General features: G+C 47.8%; 1 protein-coding gene across 1 annotated transcript; it reads left to right on the top strand.

Annotated features, from left to right (window-relative positions):
- Nucleotides 1-257: 257 nt before the first annotated feature.
- LOC134363232 (cytochrome P450 2E1) lies at nucleotides 258-9,973 on the top strand. The gene is made up of 9 exons (XM_063078789.1): nucleotides 258-434; nucleotides 1,325-1,484; nucleotides 3,788-3,937; nucleotides 4,170-4,330; nucleotides 4,625-4,801; nucleotides 5,659-5,800; nucleotides 7,657-7,844; nucleotides 8,331-8,472; nucleotides 9,284-9,973. The coding sequence occupies exons 1-9, from the start codon at nucleotides 258-260 to the stop codon at nucleotides 9,466-9,468; spliced, it is 1,482 nt and encodes a 493-aa protein (XP_062934859.1). The 3' UTR covers nucleotides 9,469-9,973.
- The last annotated feature ends 6,196 nt before the right edge of the window (nucleotides 9,974-16,169 follow it).

The raw sequence follows: 16,169 nt of genomic DNA, 5'->3' as shown, positions 1-16,169 counted from the left end.
GCCAGCATCCAGAGTGTTGACAGAGGCCAGTTTCATTCTGGAAAGGTCACTGGATGAAACTGCTAACAGGCAACCACTGCAGGAGTCAGCCTTTGCAATGATGCCAACAGCAGCTAATGATGAACCAATAATGTGGGCCAAAGAAGAAGTAAGGTGGCATTGGCTGGTGGGTCACCCTCCTTCTCAATGATGCACCATAAAAGCTCTGCCTTTCCTCAGGAGTCCCCACACATCAGCAGCCGGACTGCAGAGGCACCATGGCTGCCCTTGGCATCACTGCCGCCCTGCTGGCGTGGGTGGCCATCCTCTTGCTCGTGTCCATCTGGAAGCAGGTCCACAGCAGCTGGAACCTGCCCCCGGGGCCTTTCCCACTTCCCATAATTGGGAATCTTTTCCAGTTGGAATTGAGTAACATTCCCAAGTCCTTCACCAGGGTAAGAGAAATATTGTTGATTTTAGGGAGAATAATTCAGGAATTAAATGTAATATGTGTGTATTTAGCTCATTATCAGACAAATTGTCATGATTCAATGCCAGCCCATTACAAATGAACTGAATTAACAGCGGCATCCAGGAGTGACATTCAAAATATTTAGCTAATGGTACAGATTGGGTTTGAAGCACTCAGACTGGGTAGTGGCATGGCAGGCTCTGGGGGCCCCTGCTCCAGCCTTGCCTACTGGTCACGGGGAGGCCTGTGTGGCTGCGCAGTTGCTATCTGCCAGCTGCGACACCAGGATCAGGACGCTCTTGGACCAAATGGACACGGGCTGTGTCAACCTGTATGATGCCTAGAAGCAGGTTGAAAAGTGAAATGTTGGACCGACCCCTGTGGTTCCACAATAATGACAATAGCTGCCTCCTATGACTGTCTAAACATTGAATGAACTAACAAATCTAAAAATTAAAGAAGTTGATAAAGAACACCAGCAAGCACAGAGCAGGCGCTTGGTGTCTGTGTTAGGGGGTATGCACGACGGAGGGTGGCGGGTGGTGGGAGGACGTGCCTGCTCCAGGTCAGCTGGTAGTGCCCTGGAGCCCGGGAGCTTAACCAGAGAAGCAGATAATGGGGTGTTAGGAGCTGGTGCTGGCAAAGTGGCCTCCCTGAAGGGATATGAAGAGCCAGAGTGGGTGGAGTGGGCGCGGGCGGGTGGGCAGATGGGCCCTGCGCATGCAACAGCCTCTGCAGGAAGGATGGCCTTTCCCCAAATCCCTATGGGTTCTCTTGATCTACAACATTAACAACGGGGGGGGGGAGGGGATTATGAAGCAAGGCTGTCCTCTGCACGGCCTGGCCCCACTCTGTGCCTTCTGGTCTCTGCAGCTGGCAGAGCGCTTCGGGCCGGTGTTCACGCTGTACCTGGGCTGGCGGCGCGTTGTGGTCCTGCACGGCTACAAGGCTGTGAGGGAAGTGCTGCTGGACTACAAGAACGAGTTCTCCGGCCGAGGCGAGCTTGCCGTATTCCAGGAGCACAAGGATAGGGGTGAGTCCAATTCCCAGGCACGATGGAGCACGACAACCACCAGGAAGGTGATGTGTGCGAGCCACCGAGCACTGGCCACATACGGAACTGACAATAATAGTAACAGCATCAGAATGAATTCAGGCGATGGCTTGTGCACGCAACGCATCGCTCAATGCAAGTTTCAGTGAAACTTTCTGCGTGACACTGTAGCGAGCAGGCCCTGTGCACCCGAAATGCACAAGACCTCGAGGCACCCACTCTCTGACCGGCAGGAAAGACATGTTTATTGACAGACAGGCAGAGGGCACTGCTTCTGGGCATGAGCCGCGCCTTCCCTCCACCCCTACATCCCTGGCTCTGGGCCCTCAGCCCCTCACGCTTCTCCTTTTGCAAGCTCTTTCCATTCACAGCTTCACATGCCTCCGGGTTGTGGGTGGCTTCACCCACTGAGGTCCCCTCACCTACCATGAGGCAACGAAACCTGCCAGATTCTGCTGAGGCTTCAGAACTTTGCTCAGCTGCAGGTGGCGATCAGAGAGGGAACCTCCAAGGTCCCACCTGGGGGTGGATGCCCTGAGACCAGGAAGGGGGAATGAAACTTCCATGACACCCCAGCTCCCTGCTCTCCTCCACACCTCCTGTCTCCACAGCCCTGAGCTCAGCTTACCCAGAAAACACTTGTAGCCTCCCGCGGGAGAAGTGGTGCTGGGGTCTGGGTGCCTCGCTGGTCTTTATCTAGCACTTTCCCGGCCTCCTGACGTCAGCCCTGCCTTGCACATCCTTCCTTGCTGTTCTCCGGCCTTGCCCACTTGCTCTTTTCTACCTTCCCCATGTCACTTCAGGGGCATTTCAAAGCAGATGAGCTGTAAAGTGTCCCATCCACTCTACGTAACTGGAAGCCTCTAGTTCTTTCTGAGTCAACTTTGGTGTTAAATATCTAGAAAACCGTAATCTATGTTATGTGGAATTTTAATTAGTGAGCTTGCAGCTGTGTGGTGTCTCTCAGTGTTATCGCCCTAGTTTTCTAGTCTCCATTTCTGAGGTTAGATCATGTCACTATCAATGGCATTTGATTTTCCCTTTTCAACACTGTGGGCTTGTTTTACTTCCTTGGGGTTGCCAAAAGCAGAATTAACCATCTCAGTCCTTGTTAACACAAGAGGAGCATTATAGGATGGGGACCGCATGATACGTGGGGTTCTGTGGTCAGGGAGCTCAGTCCTGGTTCGGGGAAGCTCTTCTCTGCCTCCCAAGGCACAGACCGGAATTCATATATCAGCAAGTTGGGCTCAGGGGACTTCACTGCCACTGCCTGGGGACTCCGAAGTCCTGTTCTTTTATGTCCCACACATCCCAGGCTGACTCTGACATGGGGCCTCCGGTCCTCCAGGAATAATGACAGGGGTGTTCATTGACAGTGTCATACTGAGCACAGGCTGAGCGAGAATGTACCAAGGAAAGCGCAGGCAAAGTTTCAGTAAATCTTCATGAAACTCCAAGAAAACTCAGTCCCCCACATGGACTTTAAAGCCTGCGAGCAGCCCTCTGAATTGGTTGTCCTCGGTGCTGCCCTGTGCTCAGCCTGCCCCCAGCTGTCATGCTGCCAGGTCCACCCCTCTGTCCCCTGCCTGTCCCTGTGGGCCTCCAGCCCTTCTCCCCGACCTTTCAGGATAAAGTTGAAGCCCTCAGTCTGACGTGCACCCCCCGCCCCACTGGGTCTCATGCTGTCTCTGCTTGCCAGCCTTTTCTTCTAGAACGTTCTGTTTCTGGCCTTCCTCAGACCACAGGGAGCCCACGTCCCCTGGGCGTGTCCTCAGCTCCGTGTGGGTGTCTGCCACCCTGCTGCCCGTCAGTGATTAAACAGTCAATGTGGGAGGGACTCGGAAGGCCACAAAATGCTCAGAGCCCAGGAGGGCGTGTCACACCCAGTGGGCACCCAAAGCGTGTTTGCTGCAGAAACGATGCCAGGTGGAGGAGGGGAAGGAGGGAGTGGGTCCGAGGGGCCCGCGGGGCAGAGCGCGAAGCCCGGGACAGGTCAACGGGGACCGCGGGGCAGACCGCGCCCGGGACAGGTCAACGGGGACCGCGGGGCAGACCGCGCCCGGGACAGGTCAACGGGGACCGCGGGGCAGACCGCGCCCGGGACAGGTCAACGCGGACCGCGAGGCAGACCGCGCCCGGGACAGGTCAACGGGGACCGCCGGACAGAGGGCGCCCGGGACAGGTCAACGGCGACGCGGGGCAGGGCGCGGCCCGAGCCTCCGCCACTCCTTGGCGAGCCGGCCGCTGGGGGTGACGCTCCGCCGGTGTCTCTCGCTCAGGAATCATTTTCAACAACGGGCCCACCTGGAAGGACACCCGGCGGTTCTCCCTGACCACGCTCCGGGACCACGGGATGGGGAAGCGCGGCAACGAGGAGCGCATCCGGAGGGAGGTCCCCTTCCTGCTGCAGGAGCTCGCCAAGACCCAGGGTGCGTCGGCGCCGCCGCCTGGCCCGGGGGCGTCGGGGCCCGCGCGGTCGCCGCGGAGGGGCCCGCCAGGGGGCGCTGTGGGGCCGCAGACTGCGGGTCTCCAGCTCGACTTCCGGGGGCCCGGGCGGCCGGCGCGCGTGTGACGCCGAGGAGGGAGGGGGACCCGCCCGGGTGGCAGCGCGCGGCCCGGGTCCCCGGCGGGCTGGCCTCACGCTCCCCGCGCCCGCCGCAGGCCGGCCCTTCGACCCCACCCTGGTGCTCGGCGGCGCGCCCTGCAACGTCATCGCCGACATCCTCTTCCGCCGCCGCTTCCGCTACGACGATGACACGTGCCTGCGGCTGATGCGCGCCTTCAACGAGAACTTCTACCTGCTCAGCACGCCCTGGCTCCAGGTGAGGCCGCCGTCCGCCCGCCCCGCCCGCCCACATGGGAAAGGGGAGGGACACAGGCTGTGGGGGACACACGGGCCTGCAGATGCCGGGAACGGGGTGTCTGACGCGGCAGCCCGGCTGCGCCTCCCGGAGCGTGTGCGCTGCCTGGGAGGACGGTCCCAAAAGAGACGCTGCTGACCCCAATATTCTAAATAATGTGACGATGACAGCCATAAATTCACATCTGAGCAAGCCTAGCGCACAGAACTAAACTGCATCCAGGAAAAACGTAGTAAGATAATTCTCTCTCTCTAGTTTTACAATAATTTTGCAGAGTATCTACGCTACCTGCCTGGAAGTCATAGAAAAGTAATGAAAAATGTGTCTGAAATTAAAAAATATGCGCTTGAAAGAGTGAAGGAACACCACCAGTCTCTGGACCCCAAGTGCCCCCGGGACTTCACCGACTGCCTGCTTGTGGAAATGGAGAAGGTCTTGCACCCCCGCCCATGACAGGGCTCTGGGGCGGGCAGGACGTGCACCTTTCAGATTTGCATCCTGACCTGCCCTCACTGCTGTCCAAACTGCCCACGGTGGCCACGTTTCGATGCTCTTGGTTTCACACAAACACACTTGGCCTCCGCCCACCCCACGTGGAGGCACAGCCCACCTGTCCCCGTCACCTGGCTCCCTCCAGGCCAGGCCAAGCTGCTTAACACTTTCTGTCCGCTGACTTTGACAATCGCGTTTTGTCTGAGGAGCCCTCAGAGTTCTTTGTGGCCACTTATTCCCCAGTTGTGCACGACTTTCAGGGGCTCCAGTCCTCCCCAGGTTCATTTCCCTGCAGCCCCTCAGGAACCCCTCCCCCAGCTCAGACTGGGGAAGCTCTTGTATCCGTCTTTTCCTTTCCTGTCGCTTGTGGCTCCCACACTGATAACTTGGACTCCCCTAGATGACATCCTGGACTGTCCAAGAATCTCCAGTTTGCCCCCTCGCTGCTCCTGGCGCCCCACAGCTCAGCCTTGAGCTGCGACTGTGGCCAGAGTGTACCTCACCACCCCCTACCCATTGGCCCTTGTACTGTTGAGGGAGGCAGAGCCCGTGGCCTGGTGAGGAGCCCAGTCCTACCCTCAGCCCTATTTCCTGAGAGCTTCCATTTCCCTCGCTGTGAGTTGGAGATTACCGTGTTTCTCACAGCTCCAAGTCCTGGTTCTTGGACGTCCATCTGCTGTCTCCTGTAGAGCTGGGAGGTGGCTGGGCTGTCTTTTTGCTGAGAAGAGACACCATCCTCTTCTCAGCCACCTGAAGACATCCTATTGTTGAGTCCCTCTCTGTCTCTAACATTGCAGGAAAAGCACAGCCCAGAGCCCTTGTACACACTGGACAGCATTGCTGTGACCGTGGCTGACCTGTTCTTTGCGGGGACAGAAACCACCAGCACCACTCTGAGATATGGGCTCCTGATTCTCATGAAATACCCAGAGATTGAAGGTGCGTAAGTAAAGAGCAAGACGCCTGTGCCCTGCAGCTAATCCTCCCTGCAGACAGCCTTGCGTGTTGTCCAGCTAAAGCTGCTTGTTGACCCTTGGGTGACAGGGTGGGATTGCTGGAGGAATTGCTTTGAGGGAAGGTGTTCTTGTATGTGTGAGACACCTGGCACCCTTGAATACTAGGTGGCCCACACCCCACAGAGAGACCCCTGGTTGCACAGAAGGACAGCCCAAAACCAGGGGAGGGCTGTGGGTCTGCATTCTGCTCCATAAATAACCTGTGTATGACAATGAAAATAATGTTCCAGTTGACCCCGAATAGAACTTGGCCTTCTAGGCAGAGCAGGGAGGGAGGGTGGGGCTGGGGGATCTTCCTGGGGCATCTCACCCAAAAGGGGATCTGAAGAGGAAAGCCCAGTGAGAAGCAACCTATGGCTGCCTGCTGTCCTGGAACCTCTTCACTCCCATGGGGCTCCATCCCAGCAGTACCTGGGACAGGTATGACTCAGTGCCTGGAGGAGGCATCCAGCCTCTCCATGTGCAGAGGATCATGTACTGAGAAGCACCCACCTGTGCCACGTAGAGGCGATGTGAAGGCCAACCCCTCAAGTAAAGAGGAAGCGAGGGAGCCATAACCTAGGGCATGGTGCCCAAGGTCTGGAGCCCCTGCTTCTCCCTGGCTGGGTGCAGAGCTGGGCAGCTGCTGCTGGAGGTGCCCTCCTCACCACTGCGTGCAGGCGAGGGCCAGCCCTTCTGTGCACTGTACTCTTCAAGCTCGCCAATTCTTGAGCGTAGGTATTGTGGGGAATGAGATAATTTCCCCCAAGAATGTGGATACATGACCAGCCCGAGATCAGGACCTGGTCTCTGGTCTTTCTGATGGTAAAGCCTTTGCTTTCTGGATCACACAGAAAGGTGGAAGGTGAAAGTCCAGGGAGGGAAACATTTTATGGATCTATGGCAGTTACAAGAGAACTTTTGACCACTCTGTTCTAGAAAATCTATGGATTCAAAAATGTTTTAAATTATTAATTATGAGGAATTTCCATTACACACAAAAATAAAATAAATATGATTGACATCCATACATCCATTGCCAAATTTAACATGTATTAACATTTTGCAATGTTTGCTTCAGATCTCATAAAAAAACAATTATAGAGCCAGCCAACTCCCCCGTCCTCACCCCTCACCCATGATGGTATTGTGCAGGATTGCTGTTTATCACCCCATGAGTGACTTCATACATTTCACATTTACGAAGTGTCAGCATACAGTTCATATTCCTGTTTGTCTGAATATTCTACCTAGGTACCATCCTGTACATAACTTTGCAATTTGGTTTTTTCACTCAACATGTTATAAAGTCCCATAGGAAATTCCAAACTCAGAGATGTTGTCACCTCTGTCAGATAGAGAGGGATTCTCAGGCTTCAAGAAGTAGATTGCGCGTGTCTGATTCCATTCTGCCATCCCCCTTAATACTTCTCAGAAGCATGCAATAAACCATCCTGGGGTAACAATTAACATCAAGATTTCCCTCCAGAAAGAAATTCCCAAGACCCTTTTAGTATTCTGTACTCCAGATATGAAGAGAACTAGATAAGCCATCATCAGCTAAAATAATTGGTGCCAGAATGTTCTGCAGACTGTAAATAATCTCATAATAGAGTTCAGCTCTTACTGACATTTGTGGAGAATTTATCCAATAATTCAAAGTACCTGGGCACCATAAACCTGGCTTAAGATGCTCCATGAACATCTGCTGAGTGAGTGGGTGGATGTATGGGCATGTGGGTGGATGTCCAACCAGCCTAGAGTCAATCCTTTAAATTTATCCCATTCATATATTGGCAGAGAAACTCCATGAAGAAATTGACAGGGTGATTGGGCCAAGCCGAATCCCTGCCATCAAGGACAGGCTAGAGATGCCCTACATGGATGCTGTGGTGCATGAGATTCAGAGATTCATCGACCTTGTGCCCTCCAACCTGAGCCATGAAGCAACCCGGGACGTCATGTTCAGAGGATACATCATCCCCAAGGTCAGATGTCAGCCTGGAGTGCACACCCCAGGGCTCATCACCTCACCTGCCAGAGGACAGGATGGGGGATCCAAGGACACTTCCTTTGGTGGTGTGGCCGCATAGTGGGCCGGGCAGCATTCCCACCCTGCAGAGTCCTGCTTCCCCAGCAGTTCTCACTTTGACATGAAGACCAGAGGAAAAGAGGAAATCTGGAAATTGCCCGCTCAGATAGTGCTTGAGATGTGTAGTATATTCTACTACTAGGAACAAGCAGCATTAACCACCAGCCCTGGAGTTAATCTTTGAGGAAGTGAGGGCTTTCATCTCCATGTAGGGCTGACCCTGACTGCTTTCTATCTAGTCTTCAACAGAACAGTGTCCCCAGCTGGATATATGCTATCCTGTATAATGTAAAATTCAAAACAAACTTCTTCACTGAGGCTTCTGGAGAAAAGCCTGTGTTTTGTTAACTTGGCTGACTGAGACCATCTTTGTTCCTTCCAGGGCACAGTTGTAATCCCGACTCTGACCTCCGTTTTACGTGACAGTCAAGAATTCCCTGATCCAGAGAAGTTTAAACCAGAACACTTTCTGAATGAGAACGGGAAGTTCAAGTACAGTGACTATTTCAGGCCATTCTCTGCAGGTAGGAAGTTCAGAGGCAGCACCTTCCCCTGAAAACCCTCTCCTGCTTTCCTCGTTTCTGCCCACGCACCCTCTGCCCTCGTCACCCCAGACCTGCCACAGCCCCGTCTTGCCCCTGGCTTCTATTTATAGCGTGACCCAGATGTGCTCTTCCCTGCTCAGAGAACTTAAATGACACCTTTTTACCAGAAATCCTCGGAATGAGGGTTGTGGATGGATTATTTTTTTCATAGAGTGGAAAAAAATAATTCATTGTTATATTCGGTTTTTACTTCCACGGGACTTAGAGAAAATCTGTCAAAACTATATTACCTAAGTGTCCATAATTCTAAACAAAGGTTACTAAGTAAAATCTAACCTTTGGTACCTGGACTCATCATAGGAAGCACTGAAGCTTCCCTGGGTGTGACTCAGCGGCCCTCTTTGAAGCCCTTGGACCCTCCGCAGGGCCTCTCCTTGGGCCCTGGTGTGAGGAAAGCCCTACAACCGACCAGATAACTCCAGCTCCCAGAGTCGGAGCCTTAGCTTCTGACCGTGCACTGCTTCCTTCTTGGGCAAGTTCTGGGGATGCTTTCCTAAGGCCTGGACGGAGACCATTTTCCCCACTTGACAGGCTTTTGCAGTTGAGTTCTGAATGATGAAGGTTGTTCAAAGGCTGGACCCTGAATAAGTCAACATCACTGATATTTACTACATTTTCTGCTTCCTTTCTCTGCTTCATGACAGCAGTTTTCCCACAGCCTCCCCCTTGCTGCCCCTGCTCTCTCTCTGAAGCTCCCTCAGGGTCTTATCAATACTCTTGTTACTTCTAGGAAAACGGGTGTGTGTCGGAGAAGGCCTGGCCCGCATGGAATTGTTTTTATTCTTGTCTGCCATTTTGCAGCATTTCAATTTGAAGTCTCTTGTTGACCCAAAGGATATTGACCTTAGCCCTGCTGTGGTTGGGTTTGGCAGCATCCCTCCACACTACAAACTCTGTGTCATCCCCCGCTCATAAGTGAAAGGAGGATATGGCCTGAAAAACCACCTGCCTGCGTGTGGGCAGCCCCTCCCCATGGTTCTTCGAGGACAGCCAGGGCTCCATGTGGAGTGAATCAGGCCAGAGATGATGCTTTCCAGAGTCACAGTGTTCAGACAGAATGTGAAAGCCAAGTCCAAAAAGATTGTGTTAAACTGACTAAATTAAACTATGCATTAGTTTGCGGCTATGTTGGGGTTCCTGGAAACAATGGTGATTAGGAACCTGTCATTATAAGTTAAACTAACCTCTTCTAAAAAAGTAGATTATCCAGTTACCAGAGTCAACATCAATTATAAAGGACAGACAAAAAGGAATACAGACATTATTTTGTAGGTCAGAATAGGGAGAAATAATATAGTTTGGGCAAGATTTATTAGCCTTGTCAAAAATATATCCCATACCATCTTGCCTTGGGATATTGTTCCTATGAGCATCATTCTGTGTAGTATCTTCATATTAAAATATGTCTGAAATGTCAACACAGGTATCTATTATCTTTTGATATTAAAATATCACTTTGTGTTTGGAGAGAGAAATTCTAAGCATATGGGGACCCTTGAAACAAAAATGAAGAAAACAAAATCTTCCCAGTGAACTAAAGGTTAATGCTATGAAATGGAAGAGGTGTTTGGAGCAAGACCACTGTTCCTGTCCTGCTGGCACGCACCAGCAAGCGCTCTCAGCCCTTTCCGTGGTGCAGGGCACGAGGACTGAGTGGGTGAGGCATAAAAACCTTTGGAGCTCTCCTGGCACTCTGCATCTGTGTGAGTGTCTCTCAGTAAGACAAGTAATGCTTCAGAGTTGGCAGTGTAGCATCTTCCAAGCTCTCTCCACTCTGACCTTCCTCCCGCCCTCTCGTAAGGATTTCACAGGGCCCACCCAGGTAATCTAGTACAATCTCCCCTTCTCAAGATCCTGAATTTCATCACATATTCAGAGTTCCTTTTCCCACACAAGGTAACATGCTTACAGGTTCTTGGGATTAGGGTGTGGCCATCTTTAGGGGACACTGTTCTGCTGACAACACCTTTTCACTCCTCCACTTTGGGGCACCCAAACCCAAAGTTAACAGATAGGTAAATCAGTAGAAGGAAGAACCGGCTGCCCCACCAAAAGACAACTGTTTTTCTCACATTGGGCCTCCATGGAGGCAAGACTGCTTCTGGCAGAAAGATACATAAGAACGCCTTTTTATTTGCTTTGGGGCAGAGAGGTTTCAATTTGAGAGAATATCCTGGGAAAATCCTAAAGTGCCCAATAGTAATGGGAAATGTTGGGAGGGAGTGTGGGGGCCCTTTGGGGGTATGACTTAACTGATCAGGGCATCATCTGGCTGTTAAGTGTCTTAGGTTGATGTTCCCGTAAGCACAGTGTAAAACTGAGTTCCCCCAGTGGTTTCCAAGTCCTGCTTGCTCCTCATGGGTAACTTCTAGCCCAGAAGTAACATCACTGTGAAAAGTTAGTCCCACCTTGAGAAATACTCTACTGATGTAAACCACATTTCACAAAATCAGAAGAGAAGGGGTCAGTAGGAGCGAGGGGGAAAAATCCTTTGGTCACTGCTTCAGAAGTGGTCAGAGAATTGGATGGGATGTCAGCACAATCCCAGCAGATTGTAGTCAAGTCCCACATCCAGCTCAGGATCCTTCCTCAGCTCCAGGCTCCCTCCACTTCAAGATGACAGGTGGTGTCTCCACTGTGTTGTCTACCCATGACCAAGACTTGTGTGTTAATATCCCACCCCCACCCCCCCAGTTACTCAGAAGGATCCACAGGGCAGTCTTGGGCCATTGTCTCACTGCTCATGGCTGAGGATTCTCCAGGGTCACCCAACACAACATGTCTTCAGAGGTCACTGGCCCCTCAGCCCTCCTGGATGGTCTATGCAATGCCTCACAAGGGGTCTACTTGGTCACAGCATTAGGTGGTGGAATGATCCAGTGTCAGGGTCAGACAAGTGAGAACTTTAGCTTCCTCCCTTTTATTTTTATTTTACTTTATTTTTTTTTAAAACTATGCCATCTATTTTATTTTACTTTTTCTAAAAGTTTTATTTATTCATTTTTGATTATACATATAATTTTTGATTATACATATTTATGAGGTACAGATTTATATCAGTATTTGTGTATAGTATGTGATGATCAAATCAATATTATTAGCATGTTCATCATTACAAATAGTAATTATTCTTTGTGTCCCTTACCCAATTACTCCCTAACTCCCTTCCCCTTCCCCTTTTCCCACCTCTAGTAACTATAGGTCTGTTCTCTCCTTCTGAAAGTTCAACATTTTATTGTGTTCCATCTCTCTCTATTTTTTTCTTTCTCTCTCTTTATTAGCTTCCATGAGTGAGGACATGCAGTATTTCTCTTTCTGTGCCTGACTTGTTTCATTTAACATAGTTTTCTCCAAATTCATCCATGATGCTGTGAATGGCAGAATTTCATTCTTTTTTATGGCTGAGTAGTAGTCCATTGCATATACACCACATTTTCCTCATCCAGTCATTCATCAGTAGACATTTAGGTTGGTTCCACATCTTGGCTATTGTAAATAGAGCTGCAATGAACATGGGAAAGCAGATATCCCTTTGACATAATGATTTCCATGCCTTTGGGTATATACCCAGAAGTGGGATTGCTGGATCATATGGTAGCTCTATCTGTAGTTGTTTGAGAAACCTCCATACTGTTTTAAATGATGGCTACACTAATTTAGAGTCCCACCAGCAGTGTAAGGGGTTCCCCTTTTCTCTGCATCCTCACCAGCATTTATTATCCTCAGTCTTTTTGATAATAGCCAGTCTAACTGGCGTGAGATGATATCTTAATGTGGTTTTAATTTGCATTTCCCTAATTTTTGATGTTGAGGCTTTTTTCATGTACTTGTTGACACTGTCTTCCTTTGAAAAATGCCTGTTCAGCTTCTTTGCCCATTTTAAAATTGGATTATTATTATTTACATCAAAGTTGTTTGAGTTCTTTGTATATTCCAGATATTAATCCTGTCTCAGATGCACAGTTTGCAAATATTTTCTCCCATTCTGTAGGTTGACTTTTCACTTTGTTGTTTCCTTTGCTGTATAGAAGCTTTTTAGTCTGATATAATCCCATTTGTTTATTTTTTCTTTAGTTACTTGTGCTTTTTGGCTTTTATTCATAAAGTCTTTGCCCAGTCTTACATCCTGAAGTGCTTCCCTTATGTTTTCTTCTAGGAGTTTTATAGTTTCAGGTCTTATACTTAAGTCTTTAATCCATTTTGAGTTGATTTTGGTATATAGCAAGAGGTATGGGTCTAGTTTCATTCTTCCACACATGGATAACCAGTTTTCTCAGCACCATTTGTTGAAGAGGCTGTCTTTTCCACAATGTATGTTCTTGGTGCCTTTGTCAAAGAGCTGTTGGCTCTAAGTATGCAGGTTTATTTCTGGGTTCTCTACTCTGTTCCATTGGCTGGAGTGCCTGTTTTTATGCCAGTACAAGGCTGTTTTGGTTACTGTAGCTTTATAGTATAGTTTGAAGTCAGGTAGAGTAATGCCTCTGGTCTTATTTATTTATTTAGCTCAGATTGCTTTGGCTATTCTATGTCTTTTGTAGTTCCATATGAATGCTAGAATTGTTTTTTCTATTTCTGTGAAGGATGTCATTGGTATTTTGATGGGGATTGCATTGAATCTGTAGATCACTTTGGGTAGCATGGACATTTTCACAATGTTAATTCTTCCAATCCAAGAGCATGGAATGTCTTTCCACCTTTTTGTGCCCTCTTTAATTTCTTTCAACAGTGATTTATAGTTCCCATTGTAGAGATCTTTCACCTCCTTGGTTAACTTCATTCCTAGGTTTTTTTGTTTGTTTGTTTTGGTGACTATTATAAATGGCCTAGCTTTCTTGATTTCTTTTTCTGCTAGTTTGTTGTTGGAGTATTAAAATAGTACTGATTTTTGCATGTTGATTTTGTATCCTGCAACTTTACTGAAGTCATTTACCAACTTTAAGAGTTTCTTTTTGTACAGTGTTAAGGATTTTCTATATATATACGATCATGTCATCTGCAAACAGGGACAATTTGACTTTGTCTTTTCCAATCTGGACACCCTTTATTTCTTTCTCTTGCCTGACTGTTCTGGCTAGTACTTCCAATACTATGTTAACTAGAAGTGGTGAGAGTGGGCATCCTTGTCTGGTTCCCTTTCTTAAGAGAGAAGACATAGAAAACCTGAACAAACTGATAACAAGCAACGAGATTGAAACAATAATCAGCAGTCTCCTAATAAATAAAATCCCAGGACCAGATGACTTTACTGCTGAATTCTACTGAACCTTTAATGAAGAATTAATACCAATTCTCTGCAAACTATTCAAAAAAATTGAAACAGAGCTCATTCTCCCAAATTCATTCTATATATCTCTGATGAAAATAGTTGCAAAAATTCTCAACAAAATATTAGCAAATAGAATACAGCAACACACCAAAAAAATTATACGCCATGATCAGGTGGGATTCATCCCAGGGATGCAAGGATGGCTCAGTATACACGAGTCAATAAATGTGATACACCACATCAACAAAATCAAAGACAAAAACCATATGATTATCTCAATAAACACAGAAAAGCATTTGACAAAATTCAACATTGCTTCATGATAAAGACTCTCAGCAAATCAGGTATAAAAGGAAAGTATCTCAATAAAATAAAGCCATATAAAACAAACCACTGCCAAAATCATCCTGAATGGGGGAAAAACGTTCACTGCTAAATTCTATCAAACATTTGGAGAAAATTTAATATCACTTCTTCCCAAACTCCCCAAAAAACCAAAGCAATAGAGACACTTCCCAACTCATTCTGTGAGGCAGAATTACCATGTTGCCAAAAGTGTACAAAGATAGCACAAGAAAATAAAAATTGAGGCCAATGTATTTTATGAATATAGATGTAAAATTCTTCAAAAATGTACAAGCAAACATGACCAAGGAACATATAAAAATAATTGAACCCCATGACCAACTTGGATTCATCTCAGGAAAACAAGGTTGGTTAACAGCCCCAAATCATTTAATATGAAGATGAAGAGACTTCAAAAAGTTCATGGAAAGATTTGTATTATCTTTTAATTCCATTTTTTCTATGAGCTTTTTGTAGTACTCTCATATAATACAGCATATTAATATAACAACAAACAAAACCATATGGCTATCTCAACAGACACAGAAAATGAGTTTGTCAAAATTCAACATCCTTTCATGATGAAAACAGTCAACAGAGTTGGAATAAAAGGGCACATCCCCAAAGTGATAAAGGGCATATAAAAACCCCACAGCTAGTATCATACTTACTGGTGAAAGCCTGTATACTTATTTTGTACACTCAGGAACAAGACAAATATATCCATTCTCACCACATCTATTCATCATTGCACTGGAGATGCTAGCAAGGACAATTTGGCAACAGAAACATATAAAAAGACATCTAGATTGGAAAGGAAGTACAATTATCTTTATTCACAGATGACAATATTGTACTTAGAAAATCATAAGTAATTGATGCAAAACTATTAGAACTAATAAACAAGATCAGTAAAAAAAAGAGTAACAGGAAACAAGATCAATATACAAGAACCTACTGTATTTCTGTACACAAGAAATCACCAATCTAAAGAAGAAATTAAGGGAACAATTACAGCTACAATAGAATCAAAAGCAAAGTATTTAGGAATAACTTGGACAAAAGGACACTGAAAACTGCAATATATGGCTAGTGTGGAAACACCCAGGTATCATCCCTGATCCTCCTCTCCTTGGCTTGAGGGCTTTATCTCCATCTGGGGGAGGAAAGCTATTGCATTTTTGACCTTCATATTATTAGAGGTGGGCTCAGGGTGAGGTCTACCCATCCCAATGTGTGTTACTGCCCCCAATTTTATGGATACAAGACTGAGGCCCTCAAAGAGAGGGGATGACGATCCATATCCCCGAGTGCAGAATACCAGGCACTGATATCCCCCACTGACCCCTTCCATTCATCCTGTATTTAAAGGATCCCAGATATCACACTGTTACAGCAAAAATAAAATGGAAACCACACCTGAAAAATTCCTGAGCAAACAAAACTAAGGGCCTTAAAAAAAGCCTTAATTGCCAACAAGCAAAACCTAACAGGTCATTTCATATAAACGCTTATGTTAGACAGAACTAAAACAACCCCAGCCAGTCATAAGCAGCAGCCAACTAACGTGTGATTATGTAACGAGGGACTTTCCAACAAGGTGACTAAAAAAAAAAGACAGTTTTGTAATTGAAAACCAATCAAATACTTTAATTTGCTTACACATTTTCCCAATAAATACTTGCCCCTGACGTCTCGTCACTGGAACACTAAGTCTCTTGGTTTGCTGTTCCCAATTCATGGATTGCTTCTCACACAGATAAACTCTTTAAGATGTCATTGTGCCTCAGCCTGTTTTTTCTTTCCTTTTTTCTCTTGGTGGCGGCGGTACAGGGCCCCGAACCCCTGACCCCTGTGTTACCAGCAGGTGCTGGAGAGCGAGTCCTGGAGCCGGGCTTCTCCCCTGCACCCGCTCCCCCATCAGGCCCACCTCAGATCTGACCCCACGAGCCTGGCGTCGCCTTGTTCCAAGAGGAGCTTCGGAGGAAACCAGAGCCCGAGAAAC

This window comes from Cynocephalus volans, chromosome 14 (genome assembly GCF_027409185.1).
Source record: "Cynocephalus volans isolate mCynVol1 chromosome 14, mCynVol1.pri, whole genome shotgun sequence".
Taxonomy (NCBI): Eukaryota; Metazoa; Chordata; class Mammalia; order Dermoptera; family Cynocephalidae; genus Cynocephalus; species Cynocephalus volans.
The sequence above is the reverse complement of the archived record's forward strand: the minus strand, read 5'-3'. Positions and strand labels throughout refer to the sequence as shown.